Here is a 26,700-nt window from a genome sequence, read left to right as displayed (position 1 = left end):
TGTGATTTTCTGGGATGACCATCATTTTTCCTACTTTTTCTTTGTTTAGATCAAAAGTACGTGAAATTTTTCATTACGACGAGAACACACGTGCTACGTCACGTATTTTTATATAAATTATGAGAAATTTTATTTTTTAAATTATTAATTTTTTAATATACATGTTTTATCATTTGTATAATAACACATGGTATCATATTGAAAAATCTCTTCAAAAATATAATCAAAATTTAAATGGCGTGTTAGGTTTTGAACTTTTGAGAATCAATCTTGGGAATAGTCAGAAGTCAGAAGTCTTCTCGTGTAGTGTAGAAGAATTTTCTTTTACATTTTGGGGTTTTTTCCTTCCACCACCAAAAGTTACCTTGACCCCAATGTTCTTGTTTTGAAAAATGTAAAAATAAAAAAATTAAAAATAATAATAATAATAATAATAATAAAACGTATGGCTCTTGAATCGCATTCTTATGTTGGGGCATATTATTGGTTGTGATAGGGATAGAGTTAATTGTGATTAAGCAGGGATATTAAATGTGATAGAAGTGATTAGGTTGTAATGCATGATGTAACTGGAAAAGCATGCATGATGTAACTGGAAAAGCATACCCTTTGAAAAAAGGGGCATCGAAAGGTGGTGGGTAGGGGTTGGAATATGCAATGTTGACGGTGATATTGTGCACTATGGAAAAGGAAAGTCTTGCTTTCACATTGCAACTTGGTCTTGGTGCTAGGTTGCTTGGTTGCTTAATGCTTGGCAGGCTATTAATTTAATTGAAAAGAAAGAGGTCTTTTTTTTTTTTTTTTTTTACAAACAATATTATTTTATTAAAGGGGTGGGAAAGTGGATTAAGTTTCATAATAGACTAACAATAATGTGGTTCAATTTCGTCTTTGGCGAGAATCGAACTTAAGGGCCAATTTGGAATTGTTGTACTTTTTTAATAAATTGTTTTTGATGCGCTTTAAGAAGAATCAACTGTAAAATAAAGTTTAATAAATTGTAGTTGTAAAAATGTTGTGAGTATGAAAAGCAATGTAAGAACGATGTCTAAAATGATAAATAATGTCATTTTTTAATTTAATGAGCTTATTACACGAATTAAAAATATTATAAATGCTCAACTTTGCATTTTATTAAAGCAACTCACATACTGCTTTTAAAAGCAGCTGCTTAGAAGCCATTGCTTTTAAACTACGCAGTATATTTTAGTTTTACCACACTTTTTTCCTTCTTAACTTTAAAGTGAAGCAGCTTTTAGTAAAAAAAAAGCAATAACAAACTAAGCCTAAGACCTCTCCACTTACCAGCGAAAAAAAATTTCATTAGACTATAGTATTTAGTCGCAAAAGAAAAAGATTACTCTCTGCTCTGCTTAACGGAAACGCAAATGATTCAACCTAAACCTTCGAGTCTTTTGAGTCTTGTCTGGGGCAAGCAATATCATATATACAAACTATATTCAGTCATTGACTGTGGGGAGGAAAATTCTTCGACGAATCGTATATAAAAACTATCTTCAGTCATTGACTGTGGGGAGGAAAATTCTTCGACGAATCGTATATATATACAAACTATCTTCAGTCATTGAAGGGCACCCTAAACTTGCAATGCCCTCTGGAAATTCTGGAATATCATACAAAGGACACATTGTATTAACATCGTCCGATGGCAAAACGCACACCAATGTCATGTCCATAAAAGTTCAACACATCAAATACCTGTTTGCCACACCGAGAGAGAAACTTCCTGCTGTTAATCATCCGCGGCGCAAGCTAGACATCAAAAAGCTTGTTAGAGAAGTAACTTTGGTAGTTCTTACAACCAAGTAGGAAACATAGTTTCCCCAACTGAACAGAACAACGCGGTCGAATAGCAGGCAATCACGATTTCAAACCAAACCCTTTCATATATTCATTAGCAATCCATAGTACACCATTACACTTATACAAGCCAGTACAATAATAATATAACTACGATAACTCACTACATACTGATTACAACACACCATACAAGATGGTATACTTACAAAAAACAGAAAACATAAAGCCCCATACCTAAAACCATCTTTATAAATAAGAGATGTTAGCTTTGCTAAGATCATTTTCATCTCACAAACTGACCTTCCACATTTCCCATCAGCATCCGGTCTGAGACTGCTCCACCTGATCTTAGTTTGGAAAGCAATGTGTCACGCCCGGCTAACAGGATTTGGAAAAATCCATCAACTTCCTTTGTAAGAAGATCGAGCCCTTGGGAGAGTTTCTGTGCCTTCCTGTCTAAGTCTGAAATAGAATTCTTGAATGCATTCCCTTCAGCAAGGTCAACGCCATCTTGGATCTTGGGATACATTTCCTTGACTGTATCATCAACTGCTTCCAGCTCTTTCAGTACCATGACTCTTCCACTAGAAAAAACATTTCTAATTTCCCCATTTACAATACCCTGTAAATCGTTAAACGCTTGAGCCCACAAATATGTATCAGCGACATTCAAATCTAACAACTTCTTTGCAGAACCAGAAAAGGCGGCAGCAAAGACACTGCAAACAGATATTGTCAACACCTTCACTCCATACATAGCACGCATCAAAAGTTTCCCTTTGGCTGAGTTCTTAACTTTTGGCAGATCAAGGGATTCCACAAGCTTATCTAAAATGGTGCTACAGTTCTCAACTCTAGGGTTTTTTGAACTAATATGATGCCTCCAGCCATCAAGTGAGGAACGGGCCCGAATAAATTGGTCTGAAGTAGTTGAATCCAAATTATGCAAGCCGCACTGAAGATAAAGATGTCCCTGGTTTAAACGTGAGATCTCAGAGCTAAAAGCAATGCATACATCAAGCAACTTCACACTGATGTCCAAGTACACATCAATCCATTTCTCGTCCCAGTTACTAACAGGGAGATCAATTTCAGCTATGAGGGATTTTATGTCATTATGAGTTCCACAAAGAGACTCCATAGCTAATTTCATCCATGACAAGCTGAGGACATCATCCTTGTCTTTTGGGTTAAGCTTTCTTAGCCTCCCAGCCAATGTTTCCTCAAACGTGTTCAACAGTCCAACAAGCCTTGGAGACAGTTGGGAACCCTTTGGTGCAATCATCTTAAAAGGATTTCCAAAATGGAAGAATGGTCGGTGTGGTTCCTGTGGACGACTCATTATTGTGTATTTACTGCAGAAGAAAATGTAATCAGATATCGTATGGGAAATCAACCTCAAAAGGCATCCAAAACCAAAAGTGGGGAAGACATAAACATGATGAGACATCACATTGTAAATCAGCCTCATCAAGTCCTCCAGGGAACATGTTAGAGTAAAAGGCCACATAAACATTGCAAAATTAGGTCTCTTTGGAAGCTGATTGTCAACCTCCATCCATAGTGATGTATTGCAAATTGCAAGACTGCTCACTACATGTGCTCTAGTCATCCCGGAGATGACAGCAGGAGACACAATGATTTTAACAAACATATAACACAACCTTCCACCTGATTCCAGGCAGAAGAATAACAAAATTATGTTAACAACCAACTAGGCAGTAATCACCGAAAACATATCCCTAATTGAGTTGACAAGATCAGCTGCAAATAAATAAACCCAAATACACAAGTACTCTCTGTTCATTCTTCCATTTAACAGCATGCCATTTCAACAGTTTAAACAAAACTTGACATATGCCCGATCAGTAATTTAGCACTCGTCAAGCAACTTTCGTAATAAACTTAGCTGAGTTTCGCTTATATACAAAATAACAAGCTATGACCCCCTCCCCCAAACCACAAACAAATAAATCCTCTGTCTTATGCTTCTCTTTACAGAAAGACGAAAAACAGTTAAGCTCAACCTTAGGTGAAATTCTGTGTTCCACCGATAGAACCAAAATACAACAAAGCAATGCAAAATCTGTATGAAATGAAGATAAAAATTAGTTATACATGCTTTCCTACCTATTTTCTCATTTTCTGCCATTTCATACGGTACCAAACGGGCGGTAAACAATTACCCAAATTGAAAATCCTACCCATACCTAATTAAAAACAAAACCCCCAAATTTCTATCATAAGTTTTTAATTTCCAAGTCACAAACTTCAATACCACAAATTAGAAGCTTCTAAAACAAAATTGAACAAAAATTAAAGCTAACCCAAACAAATCACATGCATATACAAGATTTTACATATCAGATATACAAGCATATACAAACAACAAATACATACACAAAAATTAAAAATTTAACATTTCTAGGCATAGATCACTCACCTAACCGTTAGATCTTCAGAAATCTACACCGATCTTTGAGAAATTGGAAACCAAAAACCCTAAACCTAAAGTCAATCTAAGCGAAACAAGAATTGAAAAAACGGAAATTTGAAAGCCTTTTACCCTAATTATACTATAAACACATCACAAGAGAGAGGTAGAGAAAGGTAGAGAGAGGGGGTCCGTACCTGATTCAGAGGAGAAATCGAGAAATTTCGATGAAAGTTTCGAGCGTCGGCGACTCGGCTTTTGGGGTCTTCGTTGAAAATGTGAGGCTGCTGAGAAACTGCTGTATACAGGTGGGTGAGTGACAGTGATAGGCTCACCCAAGGATGTACGGGGAGAGGGCCACGTGGTAGTGGGTGATATTTCCGTTGAGGTTCGAAGACCTTCGGTAGTAATCCTGGGGTTGCACGTAGTGTACTGTTGTCTCTCTGTTAATGGACGATTTTGATTGTTCTTTGTGCACGAAACGCGGCCGGGTTATGTGGTTGTGATCACGAGAAGAACGGTCTTGATTGATAATTGGCTGAGGGTGGGATTTGTTTTGGGCCTTTGGGCTTCGGCCCGCCAGATCGTTTGTTCTTTTTTTTTTTTTTTTTTTGGGTCAAACGATATGTTTTGTTGGATTAGCCAACGATAGAGTTTAAACTCACGCCGTTATGTAATGACTCAACATCTTTCTACCAGATCGTTAAAGGAAAAAGAATGGGAAGTGATTTTTCCATTTCCATGCATATTTTCCCCTTGTACATGATTACATTTTATATTTTCATTAAATAAATTAGATTACAAAAATGAATAGATGTATACCAAAAGGGTAATGCTAAGTAGGTTAAATTTGAAAACTAAATGATGTATCACTAATTAAAAAAATTAAGTACGTTAATCAACAATCAAGTAATAATCTAGAGCTCATTTGGATGTGCTTTTAAAATGACTGAAAGCGTTTTTAGTGAAAATATTTTTGAAAACAATCCTGAGTAAAATTGTTAGTAAATCTTAGAAAAGAAAGTGCTTTTGGAACCTAAAAATATTTTTCCTAAAAGCGCTTTCAGTTATTTTAAAAGCACATCCAAACGAGCACCTAATCTTCAGTTTCTATGTCATTTAGTTTACAAAGCCTACACATTTAATCTCCCTCTCATTACCCATACAAAAATCATTTCTTAAAATGAAAAGCTTTTCTAATGTTTAAAACTAGGGTTTTTTTTTTTTTTTTTTTTTTTTTTTTTTTGGGATACGAGTGTTACTAACACTCGGAAGGGGAGAAAAGAACACATGACCTCAAATGTATGAGTAACCCCTTGAGTTACAAACCTCTTATAATCTGCATATGTCATTTAGAATAAGCTTTACATATTCCAAATTTTGATTTATGATACAGAGAAACTTGCAAGTTATTATCACTCGTGGGGTAATAATTGTGCAATGGTGATGAAGCTCGCGATGGTGAAAAAAACTATGATGTGTGCAACTTATTATGAAAGATGAATCGTGGTACAAAAAGTACTAATTTGGCTCCTTAATGGATGAGGAGGAGTTCTTTCTCAATTCAATTTGTGGCCGATTCATAGAACTTTGGCTTATGATCGGAATTGTTAGATTGTGTAAATCACTCATTAAAAGTCACCTTTGCAAAAAAAAAAAAAAATTCATTAAAATATGAGATCATTTAGTCATTAACCTATGTAAAAAAAAATCCAGGGATTAAGTAAAAACATTATGAACCCTTCATTTATTTGCTACAGTTGATTGACTAAAAGATTTTAGTTTCAATTATTTTTTGTAGAAATAATTTTTACATACTGATTTATAATATAAACGGTTTCATTTATAAACATAAAATTTTGTAAATTGAGGACGAACTGTTCCTCAATCTTAAGGATCCAAACTGCTCTCGATCAGTCCAAAATTGGCAAGAAATTGTAGTTCAAATGGTCAAAAGCATTGATCTTTACAACCTTCATATCTCACTACCATTTGTATTAAGAAAATTGTGTCGTCCTAAATCCGAAGAAACATTTGTATAATGTAATAGTATCGTAAGGCTAATATAACCAAGGTTTTTGATATTATTTCTTAGAAACAAGCGATGTTAGGAATGAGAGAACTTAGACAAATCTCTCATCTAATCCTGAGAGGCATAGATAAACGTTCTTAAATATTTGAGTCTCGAGTTCTAGTGTTTGTGGTGCCTACAACGTGCAAATTACTGTTAGATCAAAAAATGCGATTGGTGCTTCTAAATAAAGAACCATTGAGTCAACAATTGTATTTGTAAATGAACCTCGTCGATAGTTAATCTAACAAAATGTATCGTTTGAAGAAAAAAACCAATTGTATTAGAAAAGATTTGATAGGATTTTTACCACCTGCAAAAGTAAAAATAAAAATACTTAAAGTACTTGCAAGATAACAAGATAATTGTAGTATAAACGGCTTAATTGAATGAATAATTTGTGTAAAAACCAAATATTAATTAATTGTTTGAAAACCAAGTTTAGAAAAGATTGATTTTGTGACTTAAAATAATAAAAACGAATTTAATTAAAAAAAACAAATTAAGAAATCAACTAGAAAATAATTTAAAGAAAATCAATTAGTAAAAGCACTAGGGTTCCACCATCACCTTAACAATCCTACGTAATTCTTCCAATCACTTATGAATTACCCATGCATATTTTGAAAGTTAGGTTTTCCTAATATATATCCCAGTTGGAACCTCCAATATAGAATGTATATCTCACATGCAATCCGTCCGGACGTTCAGATCAAATATGAACATGAAAGACTCATTAAACTTTGTGAAAACCCTTTGAAAAACCATGCAACCCTTAGGACGTGATGTTCATCCTAAGTGAATTTACAATTATTAACCACAAGAAGCCAACGTCAATTTCAGGGAACCTTCCGATTCAAATTACTTTTCTAAATATTTTAATGGTCGAGAATCACTATGACAATTAGATAGTTTAAAACAGTGATTAATAATTCAAAACATGCATGCATGATATCATAAGTAAATTGAAAATAAACTACATATTCTTACTAAGGCTCGTGGTCTCACCCTAGCAAAAGAGACTAGTTACGATAGCATAAAACAAAATATTATTAAGAACATGAAAAGAAAACACCTTGAAAATAAACTTGAATCGTCAAAGGCTCCTTAAATTAGTGCGTTCCTCCCCTCTAAAACCCTATATGGCTAAATAGCCTTATTTATACTAATACAAAATAAAACCCTACTTAGGAAAATATCTTAGAATAAAACTAGAAAACAAAATAAATTAAGATAAACTAGGAAACAATCTCCTAGTCAAACATGGAGAAATTTTCCATCTAACAAATCTACCACGTTTTAGACCTAAATCTCCTCAAAATCCGAAAGATTAAAACAACCTGAACACATCTCCATAAGGGCCGAATCCAAAATAGGCCATCTTGGGCTCCAATACTCGCAATCAAGCCCAAAACGTAACTTTGACAGCATTGTGCACTGCATTTTTATTTCTCCACAAGAAAATATCTGCTTGGTGAGAAAATGTGAAACTTTGACATGAATAAGCTGAGAGACTCACGAACATCCTCCAAATGGAATTACTCCAAAATTCATCCATTTGATCACGTTTTGCCCCAAAGGAAGTCGAAAATCCTATATTGAAAATACAATTCAAAATATCAAAATTCTTCCAATATAATAACCAAACTAAACTAAAATTAGGATAAAATATACAGCATAATATCGACTCATCAAGATTCATTCACATCAATGGAGGACCTATATTAGCAAAAGCAGATGCTTCACATGTGAAAATATTTAAAAGAAAAACACTGAGGACAAATAACCATGGTAGAGTAAAAGATAAGAAATTGAGCTGATCAATCAGCAAAATCTGCTAAGCAAGATACAATTACCTGATTCACCCTTCCAAGTGCGCACTTGTAGATATATGAAAGGGACAACAAATTTAGGAGATTTAGGTTTTGCCAAGTTGGTTAAAACAGTACGCTTCACACTTTAACTTAAATTTGAATGTCAATATTTGTAGTTTTGATGAATCTAGTATGATAATCTTATTGTTCGTCCAAAAATGTAATTCCTGTGATGACCTGCCAAGTAAAATACTTGCAAAAACAACTGAGATTAATCACAGATAAAAATTTCGCCACAAGGTCAAAATAGTGTGATTGGCTTCTTCCCTCAAAGTTATAACCCTCTTCCCATCAATATTTTAGTTTAAAATATTGCCTAAAATTTTTAAAAAGTAATTGATGAATATTTTAGTCGACAATTGTAGGCTAGCTTCGGCCCCAGCCGCGCACGCCTTTTTTTAACAAAATCTCATGACACAGGTCAAAATTTTCAGCTTCTACCCAACGCAAACAAATGCATTGAAAAGGTCTTAAAATGCTATAAATAAATAATTAACAAAATATAAACACTAGCAAAAAGACAAAGGGGTCCCTTTAAACATTACCTATTGCCAGCTTTATAACACTACCGTTTATCATGCCAAATGTCGATGTTGAGGGGCAAAAGGGGCAAAAGAATGTTCTGGCATTTGATGGTGAAAGCCGAAAGCATGACCCCAGTCCAGCCCAGACCAATACCTACATGAAGAAGAAGTTGCAGGCTTCTAGCAGCAGCTCTTTCAACTCAATTAGCTGGTTGCCGGGTCCATTCCCCACAAACCATCCAAGGCAGTCATGTGGCCTGTCTGTGATTATGAGACTAAAAACGTTTTCTGATAACTAGAAGCGTTTATGACTATATTTATCAGCAACAACTCAAAAGTATACATCATATAAGTGCTTTATGGAGAATAGGGACTCGTTTAAATGTGTTTTTAAAATGGCTGAAAGCGTTTTTAGAGAAAATATTTTTGGGTACCAAAAGCACTTTAATTCTTTTCTGCAAGAAACACTTTAAGTGATTTTTCAGGATTTACTTGTATTTTTATTAAGGATTGGTTCCAAAAACATTTTCACCAAAAGCGCTTCCAGTTATTTTAAAAGCACTTCCAAACAAGCTCTAGGTCTCGTTTAGAAGTGATTTCAAAATGGTTGATGCTTTTGAAATAGCTAAAAGCACTTTTGGTGAAAGCTTTGTTGAAACAAATCCTTGTAATGCAAGTGAATGTTGAAAAAACAGTTGAAGTACTTTCTACAAGAAGCACATAACTGGTGCTTCTTCAAGTGTCAAATTTTTTTTCTTCCCTAAAAGCGCTTTTCAATCATTTTAAAATCACTTCCAATCAAGCCATAACTTGCTAAATGCTTCTTAAGGAAGTAGTTCCAAGAGCTTTTCCATAAAGTAATTGAATTCAACATATTTTTAATAAAAGCACTTCTAGTAAAAGTGATTCCTACACAAGCAGTCTTAAACATCCTATATCTAGACAAGTATATACACAAACGGAAATGATTACAAATTTTTAATCAAAAATGAAATCCGAGAGACACTTAAGACATTGTATATGTAAGGTTTGTTAATTAAAACCTTACGTATACAACTTATTGTGGGTTTGGTGTCACTCATTGTATATGTAAGGTTCTGTTTGTGCGTATTAAGGGGCTTACAGCTCATCACCATCTAACACTGAGGCTGGCATTGATGGTGACAAGAAGTTGGAAACCGACACGAACCTTATAAGTAACTTTATCATTGCCTAAACAGGCTTAAACTGAGAAAGAAAGAAGATATATATTTTTGAAGTAACACTAATGATATATCTTGTTTTTACAAGCAAAGCAATAGTAATGAATTATGCTTCCTATAAGAAATTAAGAATGAAGAACAAATTATTTGAATTGTACAATTGCAACCAAATTCGGTGTACGTCCTAAAAAAATATGTAACTAAGCAGGAAAAGGATTTAAATTATTGAACATACAGCAAAAATGGTAGGAGAAATATGAGCTTCAGAAACCTGGAGATAACTTAAAGATGTTAGTCACGTAATCCTCCCGGGGCATTATCTCCACGTTGTAGTTTGATGATGGTTCCTACTGGTATCACCTTTGCTAGTATCAGAAGTACCTTCATTCAAGTGTTTGTTGTTTATCTTCACAACGATGTGATTGTCCTGTTGAGAATCAAGGTCTTTTCTGGACGTATCTCTACCAGGTCGGTGTTCCTGCAAGTCAATGACAAAATGGATAAGTAATTACATATCAAGAACAGACGGCAATCAAGAATCATGAGATTAGTTTTCAATTATACATACATCACGGAATAGCAAGTCATCAGCCTCGAGCATGTGGATCACATGTCCCATTTTTGGCCTTTTTGTGGCATCAGGATCAACGCATCGAAGAGCAACCAACAGAGCACGTTTAAGTGCTTTTGAAGCAGGCATCTCGGGCAGCTTGGGATCAACCACATCCTCTGCTTTTCGTTTCCCAACCATGGTTTTTAACCATTCAACTAGATTCACCTGATAATATTCATTAAGTTCAACTTATAGTTAGTAGCAGCGAAAGAAAACTTGCTATATGAGGGGTTGGGGTTGAAAGTTCAAAACCTAACCTCTCCTTGTGGTCGACCATAATCAACAGGGCTTCTCCCAGATATAAGTTCCATAATAAGTATTCCAAAGCTATAAACATCACTCTTCTCGTTCAGCATTCCCGTGCAAGCATATTCCGGTGCAACATAACTAAAGTAACCACCAAATATAAGATTCATTTTCAAACCCCAAGCACATATGACTCTTTATGCATATGTTTAGGTAAATTTGTAAATAAATTTTAAAAGAAATCAAGAACTGACCCAAATGTTCCCATCACTCGAGTTGTCACATAACTGTTCTCAGAGCACAAGAGCTTAGCAAGACCGAAATCAGATACTTTGGGGTTCCACTGGCGATCAATTAGTATGTTGCTAGATTTCACATCACGGTGAACCACCTTTGGTTCAAGACCCTCATGAAGATAGGCCAACCTGCACAATGAGGGAACACCAAAAGGCCCTTGCATACATCAATATGGATTTCTTTTCTTAATTTTAAGGAAAAAAACGAATAGTCAAGCAAAAACTAATTTAATCTGAGTACCCTTTTGCTGTTCCCAGTATAATATTCATACGGATATCCCATGTTAGAGGGCTGACTTCACCAACATCCCCATGAAGCCACTGATCCAGATTGCCATTGTCAACGTACTCATACACAAGCATCCTACGAAAAATCAGAAGTTATATGACATCTATACACAAACCACAAGAACTGCAAACTCAAACTCAAATTAGAAGATAAAAAAATGGGTACCTGTATGCACCCTCAACACAGTATCCAAGCAACCTTACAAGATTTTTGTGTCTCACACGCCCAATGGCTTCCACCTCCACTTTAAATTCCTTCTCAGCTTGACCCCTGATTATGGACCAGTATCATAAGCAAATGCATTAGTCACATGCATAAAAGATAAGAGATATCCAAAAGCCAAGGCACAATGTACCATCAGTTAATCATTGACAATGCAGCCATACACTAAATAGTACGAACATTGACACCAAAAAGAAATTCGAGATAAGTCCAATTTGGCATGTGGGAAGAGAGAGTAAAGTGAGAAACAGATTCTGATGCCAACTTCATCAATTCAAGCTTGACTATAAGCACAAGAAACTCAAAAAGAAGATGGGTTGGGTTCATTCTTTTCAGAAAGCATGCAACTTTACAGCACAATTCTAACAAACGCAAGACAAGAATAAAGGGCAAAAAGGGATCAACCCGAAAAAAATAACCAAATGGTAAACATGCCAATTCATTCAACCAACACAGAAGTACCCTGTTTGGTTGCTGAGAAAATGCAGGAACAGAAAAATTTTAATATCCAAAAAATATATATCCAGGAAGAAAACAACAGTTCGTTGAAGTCAATTTCAAACTGTTACTCAGACCAGAAAAACTTGACACCGTTATCTTACACATAACCCATCTTTCTATCTCCGTAAGAATTGTACCACAATTATCAGATATCCAAACGCCCCTTCTATTTTTAGATTTTGAGCTTTCCTATTTTAATAAAGTTCTTCAATTTATAAAATAAAAAATACATAATTCAACTAAAATTTTCACTTAATGTCGAATATTACAACAAAAATATTCAAAATTGATCATCAAAATCTTGTCTGATCAGAAAAACCCCACAAACCCATATCCAAATCAATCCAGAAATCACAAAATTCATATTTGAAAAAAAAGTTTCAAACTTGGAAGAAAATTTATTGAAAAAAGTACCTGTTATTCAACAAGTTCTTGACAGCGACTTTAGTCCCGTCACTGAGAATCCCACTGTAAACAATCCCATACCCTCCTTCCCCAATCACATTCTCCTCACACAGCCCATTCGTCGCCGCCTCCAGCTCTCTCAGAGTGTACCATCTCCCCCAACCCAGATGCGACACCTCCGGCCCCACCACGTTCCCGCTCCCAAATGACGCCGTCTCGCACCCGCTATTCAATGTCCCCTTGCTCTCCCCGCTCGACGCCCGGTCCGAATACACCACGACCCGGTGCTCCAGCTTCCCGATCTCCACGTGGAGGTCGTTGACGACTTCCTGGATTTCCTTCGATTTGACTGGAGTAGTGGGAGAATCGGCGGCGGAAGGCTTGGGCTGGGCCTTGTGGGCCTTGTGAGCCCGGGAGCGGTGGCGGGAGGTGAGGCAGAGGGAAAGGAGGAAGAGGGTCAGGACTATCAGAGCACCGACGAGGATTCCAATGACCACCCAGAGACGGAGCCCGAAGATTGATGTCGTTTTCGCGAGCTGCGAGTTCACAAACGCCGCGTCGTACACCGACATTGCAAATACTGTGAGAATGACTCAGACAGTTCGCTGCTTGGATTGTGGGCTCCGTCGCATTGAGTCGCCGGAGTTTTATTTTCCGGCGATCAGAGAATCGTGCAAGTTTTTAGAGAGAGTTTTTGAAGGCTCAAGACAAGATGTAGTGGGAGCTTTTGTATAAATATGAAAATTGATCTGTCTTACTCTTATCTGTCTATCTGTCTGTGTGTCATTAATTTAATGTTTTTTATTTATTTATATTTGTTTTTATTTTATTTTTATTATTTTTGTGTGAGGGTTTTTATCAATGTGAGCAAAAATACTTCCTACCGTGAATTCAAAATTTTTATTGAAATTGGATGACAAGATGGAAAACATTTTTCATGTATGAAAAACACAAGTCGTAATCATGTATCATAATATAAGTAAACAAATAATATATTTTTCATCATTTATTCATTTGTGTTTATAACACGCAGTGTATCTGTTTGTTACCCGTTTAACGTGTTTCTTTTTTTAAGTCTTTGATATAGAGGAAAGAACGGGTGTGTCCCTTGGCCGGACGCAGACAGGTGACGGTGGGACTCTCAGTGTCTCACTGGGTTTCTTCCAAATGGTGGTTGTAGAGTGAATTTTCTTGGCAGATTAGCTTGAGCTTTCAAGCAAAAGCATTTACTAACATTAATTGTTGCAACTTTGAAATTTGAATCCATCTTGATGGATTATCTGTTTTTGGATTCAAGTAAATGACTTTTCTTCTAATCAATAAGAATTTGTTTAGAAGATTAAAAAAGGTCATTTGAATTCTTCATTTGATTTTCTTATTGACGTGAGTTTCACCTTAGATTGAAATCTTACATTAAAACTCAAATATAAGTATCAATTTAACTCAAAGGTGTGTGTGTGTGTGTATATATATATATGTATATATAGGTTCTAACCTTCCGTTTCTTGGCATCTCTACGTGCTCTAATATTCTAGTAAATAAGGTGCTGAGTTTTCACACATGCATATTCTGGTTCAAAAATTTTCTCTTCCTTAAATATTGTAATAATTTCGGACATTCATCATCCCTTAGTATTAATAAATTTAAAAAGAAAATGGAAGTAATATTAGAGAAATTGCAGAAAAGTCCTTGAATTCACTATTGTACCAAAACTCCATGAAAGCATATCACCTACTTAGTTTTGAGTAGGAAAAAGGGCTTACACAAATCTATGGGCAAAAAAGTGACCGTTATGTATTGAGAAAATTTAAAGTGTTTCTGGCACTTATGTCAGCTCTATTTGTGAGAATTTAACTTAATTATAATTAATTGAAAAGAATATCTAAGTGTCAAATTTTTATTGGTGGAAACACCACCTGGCACAAGTGTCAGGTCCTCTTAAAAATTTCTCCTACATATTAGGGTTGGTAAAGAGTATTGGATAAGTTTTATAGGTAGCAAATGACTACTCTTAAAACTCCGTAACGTTGCAAAATAGTATTGTAAATTAGATTACGTGTAATAATTTGTGAATTACATGTAACAACACAAATACGTTGTAAGTGATTTGGATGCTTTGTTGGGAAATTGAAGATATATGGCCGTTTGACATGCTCACAAGATACAAACAAAACTAACGGACCTAAAGATTAGACCCATCACCATTAAAAAAAAATCATAAAAACAATAAAACCAAAACAAAGTAAGCAAAGCTTAACAACCATCAAAAGAGCAAAGAGACTAATAAACTAAAGGGCTCATAGTAGTTATGTCCTATCAACTTCCATACTAATGAATTGAGGTCAATAACCATGAATTCCAATGTACGAGATCTTGTAGCACTTAGAGATGTTTTGCATATCATACTTTAAACATCCAATTTTAAAGCAGGTCTCAATTGCAGGTATACCTCTTAAAATAGTTAGTAGTACAACCACAAATGGATGATTGTAGTGTTGTCTTATGTTCATCGTATTTGTAAGGGTAAAGTACAAAAAAACTACTTCAACTATTGGTGTCACGACATTTTTATACATTATCTTATAAAATTGACAATGTCATACCTCATCTTTATAATTTGGTCCAATGTTATACCTTCCGTTACTTGGCCGTTTACTTTTCAGTTAAATGCTGATGTGGCTTGATTTGGGACCCACTTTCTATTAAAAAAAATCATTAAAATATTATTAAAAACTAAAAAAAAATATTTAATATTATTTTAAATATTAAAATAATAATAAAAAGTAAAAAAAAAAATAAAAAATTAACCCTCAGTTCGTCCCTCCCCTCCTCCTCTCTCTTCTCCCCATCTTCATCTTCTTCTCACCACCTGCAAATCCCCAAAAGAAAAAAAAAATATTTGAAAACCCATCAACCCCCACCCCTGCAGAAGAAGAAGAAGGAGAAGGAGAAGGAGAAGGAGGAAGAAGAAGAAGAAGAGGGAACAAAGGAGAAGGAGGAAGAAAAAGAAAAAAAAAATCCCCCCCCTCGGCGCGGAAGAAGAAGAAGGAGAAGGAGAAGGAGGAGGAGGAGAAAAAAAAAAAATTTGAAAACCCATCAACCCCCCTACGGAAGAAGAAGAAGAAGGAGAAGGAAGAAGAAGAAGAAGAAGAAGAAGAGGAAAAAAAAGGAGAAGGAGGAAGAAAAAAAAAAAAATTTGAAAATCCATCAAACCCCAAATCCACCACTTTCATCCATTATTCACATCCTCTTCTGCACCCATCCTCCACCTTCTCTGCGCACCCATCTTCCCACCGACGGGATCTGAGTTTTTTTTTTTTTTTTTTTTTTTTTTTTTTTTTTTTTTTTTTTTTCTGGGTTGCAGGGGGAGAAGAGGGAGTGGGGAGGGGGGAAACTGAGTGTGGGTTGGGGGAAGACAAATTGGATTTTTTTTTTTTTTTTTTGGGTTTGCAGGTGGGGGAAGAAGATGAAGATGGGGAGAAGAGAGAGGAGGGGGGACAGGACGGGAAGGGCGAAATGAGGGTTTTTTTTTAAATATTATTTTATTATTTAAAAAATATTAAATAATTTTTTTTTAGTTTTTAATAATATTTTAATGATTTTTTAATAGAAAATGGGTCCCGAATCAAGCCACGTTAGTAGTTAACTGAAAAGTAAAAGGTCAAGTGATGGAAGGTATAACATTGAACCAAATTCTCAATATGAAGTATGACATTATCAATTTTAAAAGATGATGTATGAAAGTGTTGTGACATCAATAGTTGACGTAGTTTTTTGTATTTTAACCTATTTGTAATGGAGAAGCCATGGAAACATACGATAATACTATTTGACCCCAAAAGAAAGCAAGCTGTAATACGAATCCGGATCCTCTCCTAATCCTTTTGGTGAGGATCTATTTTAAATATTTTTATTTAAAATTAAAAACAAACAATACTTGACAAAAATTGATCGCATGATGTATAAGAAATGGACACGATTCACTGATTATCTGAATCCTCACTAAAAGAATTCGGAAAAGATCCTGTGAGCTATAATACTCCATTTTTATAATTTATTAGAATAAATTGTTATAAAATAATAGGTTTCTAATCAAAATGTTGTGAAAGGATAACTTAGAATTTGATTAAAAAAAAAAAAAACTTTGAGTGACATATGACTTGTTTGGAATTGTTAAGTAATTAAAAACGATTTTGATGAAAAGTTTTTTTTAAACTAATTCTTAGTAAAAATTTAAGTGGATTCTAGAAAATATTTTAAATGTTTTCTGTAAGAAATACATATATAATACTTCTTTAAAAAAAATACTTAAAATGCTTTTGAAACTTGAAATTATTTTCAACTAAATTACTTTTAATTATTGTAAAAACATTTTCAAATGAACTCGTATTCAATCAATGCAAGTAGTACAAGAGAATCTCATATTATTATATTCTGATTGATATGACACAGGGTGACAAAAAGCTGTGAAATAAAAAACCAACAAAATAGTGGAAATCCCTATCGGAATTGTGTGGACAACAATAAAGGCAAATAATAATGGGATTTCAAAAAGAATTTTTGTTTATTTATTATTTATTTATGCTTTTATTAATTTTCAATATTTTCTGTGTTATTTTGGTGTGTTGTGACAGTTGGGTTTCCTTCTGGTTTGGCATATGGTTGAAGGTGAATTATTGGGCATGATGAATAATTGTCCCAAAGTCTCTTTTTTCTTCTTTCTTTCTTGTTAAGTTTAGATGTCATCATCTTCTTTGTGACAAATAAAATCAATCAATGAGGAGTATGATTTGGGATTTGGTTTACTTACTAGTGTTGTCAAACATTAGTTTCATCATTAAACATTAAATTACTTTGGTGATTGGAAAGTTCACACATATTTAAGGTCCGATGTAAAAGGTAAGAGGAAAGAGACTTTCGTGAATACTTATGTATGGATTACTTGAGCAATTCGAAAGCAATTTAACTGTTTTAAAAGCATTTTCAACCGTGTCTTTACATCTTCACTTTACAAGTGCTTTCTAAAGCACTTATCAAAATAGACCATGATTTTCATTAACCAAAATGAAATGACATATTTAGGTTACACTAAAATTGGGTACCCAACATTTGGATGCCAAATTTTGTGACAATTTCTTATTTGGTACAAACAAATAATTCCTACAAGAAGCATATCATAACTTGTTTTTTAGTAGAACAATAACGTTAGTAGATTAAATAGTTACTTGTTAAGAGAAAGGAAAATCAGTGAGGATTCAACACGCACCAGAGTGCGTATGTATAATACTTTTCTTAACTAACGGACATCCTATCTTTCAAGGATTATCCATGCCGAAACCAATAAGAAAACGAAATCATCTAGTGCAGTTTTCACACGTGAGCAATTTATACCAGCAATAAATAATACCACAACCAACCGGCAAATCAGATGCATAATAATTTGCATGCTTCTCTGCCTCCCTCGTGTAATCTGTAAAACTTTAACATATGAATCATTTCTCCAAACGATTTCAGCATTTTAAGGACAAGTTGGACATGAAATACACAAAAGCATCAGAGAAAGGGATTCAATTCAGACTTCGAAACAGAAGTAACAGATGCTATCGTAAAATTTCAAGGAAAACGAAATATCAAGATACAACAGGGCGGAGCGCAACTACTATAAGAGCTGTTCCAACTGTTAGGTCATGCGAACATTATACACGTAAACGAAAGTTGTTTTCTGTTCACTTGTATATTTCATTCTTCACCCGTACCCCACCTTGTCCCAGGCAGAGTACTTGAACTACAAATATGGGAATAACCATCGAGTTAAACGTGACAAAGTAACAAATATGCCATTGACGACCACGAACCTAATGCTCTTTGTCAACTGAGATTGATTAACCATATTCGTGGTGATCATCCATGGGTCGCATCAGTCAGCTTTCTTGTCTGGTTTATCAATCGCAGCTAGCCTTTCGACAAGCGGAGGATGAGAATAGTGATATGCAGAGTACCAAGGATCGGTGTTCATAGCCGACAAATTCTCTTCCTGTAAAACCATTAAACTCCACTCAGTAATGCAAACATTTCAGCAAGGTAAGAGCACAAACGGAAACAACTAATCCACAAGCAACATTGATGAGAGAGGACATGACAAAAGCTATATGATGGCTAGAGTAAAATATAAATATAGCGGAAACAACTAATCCACAAGCATCATAGATGACAGAGGACATGACAGAAGCTATATGTGGGGCATTCATCTGTCTGCCCTATTGAACTTATATCACCAGAAGTCGGAATTTAATGGCAAGAACTAAACGAGGAAAAAAGAAACCAACAATGCGAAAAGGAATCTTTAGTTCCAGGATAAGTTTGAAATGCTCCATGATTTTAAGTTTGTAACCAACAAAGAACACATATTAGCGTCTAAATGAAGGGAAGCATTTAGATAAATCACCTGTAGTTTAACAAGACCAGCTCGAAGTGCAGACGAATAACCAAGCTTCTTAGCAAAAGCATCAGCCTACAGTAAAGTGAAAATGATAAAAGCAAGATCCGGCCGTAAAGAGAAAAAGTAAAGAAATGAAGAGGCAACTGATCAAGTACCTGAAATTCAAATGATCGGCTCACAAGGTTAAGAGCAAAGCTTACTATGTGCTGGATGGGTATTATGGTGTGCTACAAACAACAAAGTGAGGTTTAAATAAATAACACAGATATATGGATACAGCATAGTCTTTCCTCATACAGCAGTTTCTCCCAAGTCAACCGTTTCATCATAATGATCTACAGTTTGCAAATGTTCAAAAACAAGTGACATATGGACTACATGCGCATGTGGTCTATATGTCAATTTCTACAATATCAAGTACTCAGAAACCAAAAGGTCACTACAATTGAAGAATACAAGGAAATCGGGAGTAGCCAAAAGCTATCGACACCTGAAATATGATGAGTCCAATGATCACTGGCTGCGTATCAAACCCAAAACTTTGAAACAGGCTGCTTGAGTTTCTCACTAGAGTATATCCTCCAAACTGTAAAAATGTAAGGATCTGCGCCAAAGCAGAAAAAAATGAAGCAACCAGACAACATCATATAAAGGAACTTACTTAGAGTCAACCTGAAATATCACTAATTTCTAAACTATCTAATCAGATATTTGAATACTGCACATTTCACAAGTACGACAACAAAACATTCAAATTTTAAATAATCAATAGTCTAAGAGGACATATGTCCCTTGTCCTAGTAAGCTTTGGTGAGTAGTCATAAATTTAGCCAGTAGCCTTATGCTCTAAGTTGTTATTATTCACATAGGGTATCTTATCACGATCGATACCTGAGATGGAATATGGTTATTAGAGTTGAGCATTCCAAATTATAACAGAACAGATAAAACAGTGATCCAGATTTACAAAAAAAATTACAGCATACCTGCACAGCAATAAATGAATACATTGTGTGGTTGAGCTTCCAATGGCCTAACTCATGAGCTATAACAGCTACAATCTCCTCATCATTTTTGCACTGCAAACCATCAATTATCTCATAAGACTTTTGTGCATTAAAACGGAACAACACAATCTGAAAATAATTATCCTTTTCAACCCATAAAAAGGATAAGAGAATAGTGGAGGAAGGCATTCAAGATGATTTTAAAGTGACATATATACATCCCTTTCACCACAATCAAAAAATAATTATCCTTTTCTTCCCATTAAAATTAAAGAAACTTGAAGATAAAAGGAAAACAATACTTATTGGAGGACAAATAACACAATTCCAAAAGTGATGCCTCCTCACCTGTTGAATTAATGTATCATAGAGGACGATTCTCTTGTTCTTAAAAAATCCATACATATAGGCCTGTATTGTGAGTGGTAAGATGAGCAAGTCCAAAAATATGAACAAAATTCAGGACTAAATATGGTAAAGAAATAAGATACAAGGATAAACATAGAAGGGTTAAATCCTCACATTGCTGTGACTTGACCTTGTAGATCCATCAACGACAAACAACTTCTTCAATGGAAACTTGAGAGAAGAAGCAAGTTTCTCAATTTTCTGCCTGAGCTCACCCTCTGGAAGCTATTGTTGCACATAACAAAGAAAACAATATGACGAAACCGAATATAAAAGCAGAATAAATGGACTTCAGTTAATGACAAATATTTACAACACTCACAGGGGTGAACTTGTTAAAGAGAGGGGCTATTAGAACAGGGTAGAGTGTCATCATCACAAGAGAGAGAACAAACATGAATGCCCAAAGATAGATGGCCAGGTAATCACCTCCTTTCTGCAATTACACAAGTGAACATGAAATACCACCAAAATCCTTAGGATCTAAGAACTAATGACCCATTCAAGTTACTGCAAATCAACAAAAAACTGCAAAAAAAGGTGCTTGCTATAATGCTAATATAATTATGGTCTTACCTGTACAATTACAATTATGGCAGACACAATTGGTGGGCCGAGAATAACAGTGAGGCAAATTCCTTTAATCATGTCTCTGAAGAATAACCATATTGTTTGCTGTAAAACAGATAACAACATTATAAATAAATAAGACGAAAGAAATGGACGAAGAACATAATAATAGAAAAAACTGAAAAGTTTAATAATAGTAATGGTGATGGTAGCAGCAGTCGTAATAATAGTTTGCTTAATAGAGAATGAGTAAACTAGAAACTTATAAGAGATACAACATGATAAGAAAGTCTGAGTACAAATGCAAACCTTATTAAAACCATGACGAGCTTCAACCACAAATGTGGAGTATAGAGAGAAAGGTAAATCAGTGATCTGCTCAAAAGAAACAAACTATCATTAACTTTAACCCCCAAAGTTAATATAATCTACAAAATCAGTGCAGTGAAAATACTAATGGGATAACTCATATATCTCAGATTTTCCCAGACATGATGTTAAAGCCTATATGATTTGCTTCTTAGGAACAACGTTGCCAATGATGAAAATCACATCCATCATACGAAGATTAAAAACCTTCTATGTTAGGCAATCAACTGAAATAATTTCAAAAGCTTGTACAAACCATCACACTCATGAAATACACCATTAAGCGTGAGCCTCAGCAGTGAGCACAATAGTGCTACTCAGATTTTGTACATCATCCCCCACCCCAAAAAAAAATAAAGGATATGAAAACGCTAGATTTATTTACTCCAATGTAGTACTAGACATCTCAAAACATTTGAAGATGTGGCTAACAACACTTCATTAAATTTTTCAGAATCTGCAATGCAGACAAAGAAAATAAACACAATACTATCTTACATGCTAAGAGAGGGATATCACATTCGCACCTGTGACCAAATCATAACACCACCCAAAAACGCAAGTGTATGCCAGATTTCATTTTCAGCATTGAGGCCAGCTAAAGCCACGAAATCTGCTGATCTCTGCAATTATTGAAAACATGAAGTTAATATAATAAATATGATTTGCAGCAAAGAGGGAGGGCTCCCAATTACTAACCTTCCAAAACCAAGGCAACACCCGAAAGAACAAAATTGCTGAGTCCATCAGTATTGTCACAAACTCATGAACAAAATGGAAGCGGCTGAAAGTCAAAGAAAGATACATTAGAGCAACACAACCGTGAATGTGCACACCTAACAAAATTAAATGAGAATGGAAATTACAATATACCTTTTATCAAGACTATAGGCTCGTGACTTCTCAAACTTTTCTTGGCTGATTACTCCTTCCAAAGTTTTAGGAAGGGTTGGAAGTTTGTGAGCAGCATGTTGGCGCAAATCCAAATAAGTCTCGAAAAAGTACAATGATATCATAAAACCTGTAATATATATTAGAAAAAAGAGAAACAGTTATAGGCATTTTTCTAACCAGCTCTATCATTTGACAGATTTGAGCTGAACTATTCCAGATACCAGTAAAAACTGAGTCTTTAAAGCATAATTGCATCTCCAATCCAGAAACTATGCAATTTGAGTAGCAAAATAGTACTAAAACTCAGTTCTATTAAGCATAAAGGTTCATACTTTACGGAAAGAAAGGGGTAACCAATTCGGGTTGCCCGTCCAGAATTCGATAAAACCCAACAGTTATAACTTCAATCCGAACAAAAGTACCCACATTTTCCTAGAAACCAAACAAAATTTCTTCTATCTGAAAACATGAAAATCAATAAATCCAAACACCCACAAAGAAAGCCCGGTCCGAGCTCATCACAATAATCGCCATTAGAGAACAAAGATACAAACTTCAACTTCAAAAAAGCCCTAACATTTAATTAAAATCAAAACTGAAACAAAAAGATTAAACTTTCTGATTAAACACGATGCGCAAGACTAAACTCAATGAGTTCCCAGTCCCAGAAGAAACAAAAATTACATGAATTCTTTAAAACCTAAAATTAATTCAGCACAGTTATCAGAATAATAGGCAATGAAGACGAAGAAGATGGTGGCTCTCGATCGAAGCGAGCAGCTCAGAAAATTAATAAAGAAAAATTACAGGAGAAAAACAAACGAGAGAATTCGAAAAAGATGGAGGGAGAGAAGGAAATGGAGAAGTACCGATAACAGCTTCCAAGAACGGGAAAGCCATGGCTGACTAGCAAGGTGCAGAGAGAAAGAGAGGTTTTGACGAATTGAACCGTGTGTGGTGCGAATATATAGAATAGGAGACGGACTGGATCTTACCCGACTCAATTTTGAGACCCGAGATATTTTTGATAAATCTTGTAAGCAAAACCCTATTCAATCTTCTTTTTGGGGCCATACCTGAACCCGGACGATGACGCTCGGGTTCAGGTCAAGACACCCGCTTTTAGGACTTCTTACTCAGCCCTAGGGATTGACCAAGAACTCGATGTATGAGATTGAATTTGAGACTTTTTTTTTTTTTTTTTTTTTAACAATCGATATTATCTACACTAAATGACAGATTGTAAGAACCAAAGAGTTGGGACCAAACTTGGAATCCGCTTTAGAAGCCCATTGCCGGATCATACATGGGAACTTTGTATCTAAGCTCAGCCTCAATAACTTGATACCCGTTACTAAAGTTGAAGACCCGACATTTTAGGTCGAACTACATGACGGAAAATTTGGAACAGTGACCTAATTTTCAAACCTAAAGTCACAAGTCAATAATTAAAAGTAGTTTTTTTAGGCGAATAGTTAAAATAGTTATCTTTCATATTTAATGTAAATATATCGTCGTATAAATTTTTTGGTATTATTCTCATATTTGAATCCCATTGAAAACGTTATTAGCCATATTGAGACGAGGAGACAAATTCCATAACTTTGCAATCCTCTTCCCCCAAATCCCATCACATTGTCAAAATATCTCATTCAAACACAACCTTAATTTTTATTTTGAGGTGACAAAATTGAAACCCACATGTAAGCTTAGGGATGCGAGCAAAGTACTGTTCCAAGAAAGGGAAATATGAGAAGCAAGTTTTCCATCAAGGACTTTTCCCTGTATATACAAAGAAAAATAACATATTGTGATCATGTTTACACTTCTTTTTGTAAAGTTCATGCATGCCCTAATGGGGTGGTATCAAATTCACCGACCTTTTTGGGACTTTAACTAATAAAACAAACACATATAATCATGATTCACGATCACTGTCATAAAACAATTTACCTAAAATGAATTCACCACCATATGGTGTCTCAATCCAATAATGTAATATCATGTCATTTAGAGCGAAACACATAATATTGTAGTATTAGCAAGGTTCTAAAAGATGCTGGGGGCTAGTCGAATGGTGGGTTGGGGTCCAGCGCTTAGGCGGACTTAAGTAAATATATTATATATCGTATAAATAAGTGTTAGCTTATAGTTAAAAAATACATAATTGCAAAATAGAATGACATATAGAGTATAAAATATTAGAACATAATGAAAATATGGGAGAATAAGCATAATGTGTGTTTATCTAAATATTCAACGTCTCTTACAATTTATTTAGAACAATGAGTATCAAATAAACGCCACATTAATAGTAATGAACTCATTCCATACAAGTCATTTGTGCTATTGTTAGCGAATACAATCATAACTGTGTATAACTTCATTAAATGAGTGAATCATACAAAGTACACTCTTGTCATGCAATCTCCTTTGATAGATTTCGCTCCCACTCACATGCTTGTAGTTCGACGAAGGCCGTCGGATACAAGTACGATTTTTTAATACGCCTGCACTTATCCTTAAAATTAAGTTACAAGCACATAAACCATCAAAGTGCTAATCATAATTTTGAGAAAATTGGCCATAGCTTGTCAGTCATGACCTCCCTTTCCATGTTTGGAGTATGATTCAATTTAATCCTAATTTTCCGCAATTAGCAATACTAACCACCATCAAATCTTCAACCACCTGATTTCTTAGGCCAAAACCTACGACTCGGCTTTAGAATTTGCTTCAGTAGAACCATTTTAGGAACATTCCAGTGCTCTACATGCCTGAAAATTTCCATAAACATTCACTAATTATATGTCACAATGTTGGAAAGATAGAAGAAGTTACATTGTTTTAACAAAGTTACCTGCACACTTTTCCTGAGACCGCATCAAAGTAATACTCTGTGTATCCACTTGCTGCAACATTTCTCAATAATCAGATACACTACTATTTTATGTGTTATAATACGAGCGACAAACAAATTTATAACGTGAGTGGATAGGTGTCACCAGATGATGATGCGGCTAATTGAACATAACTTAATGAAAAAGGAGGAGAAACTAGTTAAACGAAAGGTTTTGTTATGTGGATAAGTTATGAGGATTTTAGAGCTCAATAGGATTGAAGCTAAAAGCATACCAGATAGAATGGGCCTCCAAGGGAATGTTAAGATACAACTAAATCTCCAGTGACCAATTCCCTTATCCTGTGTGACCAAATAATTAATCAAAGTTTAATGACAGATTTATAGAAAGCATGGGAATGATATTATCTTATAAAAAATACTTCTGCACATAAACGCTTTTGCTGAAAATGTTTGTTTTTTTAAACACAAGAAAAAAATTTATTACAAATTCATGTATTTTTTAAAACAAAAGGACTTACTCAATATTCACATTTTCGCGATGTACTAAATATAATTTTCAAAAACACTTATGAGTTTTTCCAACAAACGAAGCATTAAAAGGGAAATGCAAAATTTGTATATGGTGATGTAACTACCTCAAAATCTTCCCACTTCATAAGCTTCATATTTGACTTGACTAAAAGTGATCCAAAATTAGTGCAGTTCCTCTTGAAACGTTGCAGGCCTCTGAACGAACTTGCTGGATCAGCAAACTCACAATCCTCCTCATATGCATCAAGCCTAAGGTTCCCTGGCAACCAAACGTTGTTAAGTTGGCGGGTTATCGGATTCGGATCCTATTCGGATCAACGAACACAGCATTAAGAAACACACAAGAGAAAGAAAGAGAGAGGCCAATGAAATCCAATTGGGTTCTGAGAATACCTGTGACGAAGTATGATCTCTCAAAGTCTTCTTTGATGGATTTAACTACCACCGCACGATCAACCGCTCCCGACCCGTCTCTTGCAAGCTCGAGGACGGGATCAGGAGGAGGTTCGGATGTAGACGGTGGCCGGAAAAACGACGTGGCAATTCCAAGAAGCTCGGAGCTGTACCAGGCCACCTTAAGCAATGCGTTTTGAGGTTGAGATTCTTTGTCGGTTGGGGAGTTAGTTGTTCGGTTTTCTGCTCTGCAACGAAATCTGTAGCCGTTGTGAGGAGGGTTTGGCGGGAAACCGAGGTGGTGTTGGTGTTGGGTGGTGAGGCCGGGAGGAATGGAAGCGCAGGAGAAAATATGCGCCATTTTAGAGAGAGAGAGAGAGAGAGAGAGAGAATTGGTGGTTTATATTTGAGTTCTGTGAAGTTTGTACAGACGTCGCTTATTATCTAAAGACCTCAGTGAATGGCAGCCATAAATAATTTAGAAAAAAAAAGAAATACGAACAAATAAAACCGATTATAAATTTTTTATTAAATCAGAATAAGAGAGAAAACGAAGTTAATGAACTCATAATAACTGGTTATACCCTTTTAAACGGCTTATTGTCTGCTTAATATCTTAATTCGATTTAATAATTAAAATTTCAAAACAACACCACTTCCGCATATTTACTCCATCATGCCCATCTTTCTTCTCCTGTGACACATCAGATGACGAGAGAGATAGGCAC

At 35.1% G+C, this 26,700-nt stretch overlaps 4 protein-coding genes across 5 annotated transcripts; all 4 read right to left on the bottom strand.

Annotated features, from left to right (window-relative positions):
• Positions 1 to 1,887: 1,887 nt before the first annotated feature.
• On the bottom strand, positions 1,888 to 4,586 carry LOC137720304 (protein BPS1, chloroplastic-like). Of its 2 annotated transcripts, none has more exons than XM_068459354.1 (2): positions 4,453 to 4,586; positions 1,888 to 3,176 (listed from the first exon to the last, which is right to left on the bottom strand). In XM_068459354.1, the coding sequence occupies exon 2, from the start codon at positions 3,161 to 3,163 to the stop codon at positions 2,105 to 2,107; it is 1,059 nt and encodes a 352-aa protein (XP_068315455.1). In that variant the 5' UTR covers positions 3,164 to 3,176; positions 4,453 to 4,586; the 3' UTR covers positions 1,888 to 2,104. The 2 variants fall into 2 exon arrangements, with proteins under 2 accessions (XP_068315455.1, XP_068315456.1); XM_068459355.1 differs by lacking the exon at positions 4,453 to 4,586 and adding an exon at positions 4,265 to 4,421.
• A 5,384-nt stretch (positions 4,587 to 9,970) lies between these two features.
• On the bottom strand, positions 9,971 to 13,211 carry LOC137720249 (probable serine/threonine-protein kinase At1g01540). Its single transcript, XM_068459290.1, has 7 exons — positions 12,508 to 13,211; positions 11,536 to 11,640; positions 11,323 to 11,445; positions 11,040 to 11,210; positions 10,797 to 10,926; positions 10,495 to 10,704; positions 9,971 to 10,404 (listed from the first exon to the last, which is right to left on the bottom strand). Exons 1-7 carry the CDS (start codon positions 13,068 to 13,070, stop codon positions 10,243 to 10,245), a joined length of 1,464 nt encoding a protein of 487 aa, XP_068315391.1. The 5' UTR covers positions 13,071 to 13,211; the 3' UTR covers positions 9,971 to 10,242.
• A 4,878-nt stretch (positions 13,212 to 18,089) lies between these two features.
• Positions 18,090 to 23,180, bottom strand: LOC137720605 (CAAX prenyl protease 1 homolog). Its single transcript, XM_068459693.1, has 14 exons — positions 23,055 to 23,180; positions 22,165 to 22,312; positions 21,991 to 22,075; positions 21,819 to 21,914; positions 21,232 to 21,297; positions 20,929 to 21,027; positions 20,675 to 20,788; positions 20,467 to 20,577; positions 20,293 to 20,355; positions 19,924 to 20,016; positions 19,428 to 19,541; positions 19,093 to 19,164; positions 18,944 to 19,009; positions 18,090 to 18,532 (listed from the first exon to the last, which is right to left on the bottom strand). Exons 1-14 carry the CDS (start codon positions 23,083 to 23,085, stop codon positions 18,416 to 18,418), a joined length of 1,275 nt encoding a protein of 424 aa, XP_068315794.1. The 5' UTR covers positions 23,086 to 23,180; the 3' UTR covers positions 18,090 to 18,415.
• A 1,272-nt stretch (positions 23,181 to 24,452) lies between these two features.
• On the bottom strand, positions 24,453 to 26,678 carry LOC137720297 (uncharacterized). The gene is made up of 5 exons (XM_068459347.1): positions 25,973 to 26,678; positions 25,684 to 25,838; positions 25,321 to 25,387; positions 25,046 to 25,097; positions 24,453 to 24,962 (listed from the first exon to the last, which is right to left on the bottom strand). Exons 1-5 carry the CDS (start codon positions 26,331 to 26,333, stop codon positions 24,869 to 24,871), a joined length of 729 nt encoding a protein of 242 aa, XP_068315448.1. The 5' UTR covers positions 26,334 to 26,678; the 3' UTR covers positions 24,453 to 24,868.
• Between the last annotated feature and the right edge of the window lie 22 nt (positions 26,679 to 26,700).

This window comes from Pyrus communis, chromosome 16 (assembly GCF_963583255.1).
Source record: "Pyrus communis chromosome 16, drPyrComm1.1, whole genome shotgun sequence".
NCBI classification, from domain to species: Eukaryota; Viridiplantae; Streptophyta; class Magnoliopsida; order Rosales; family Rosaceae; genus Pyrus; species Pyrus communis.
This window is presented reverse-complemented; position numbering and strand designations above follow the sequence as displayed.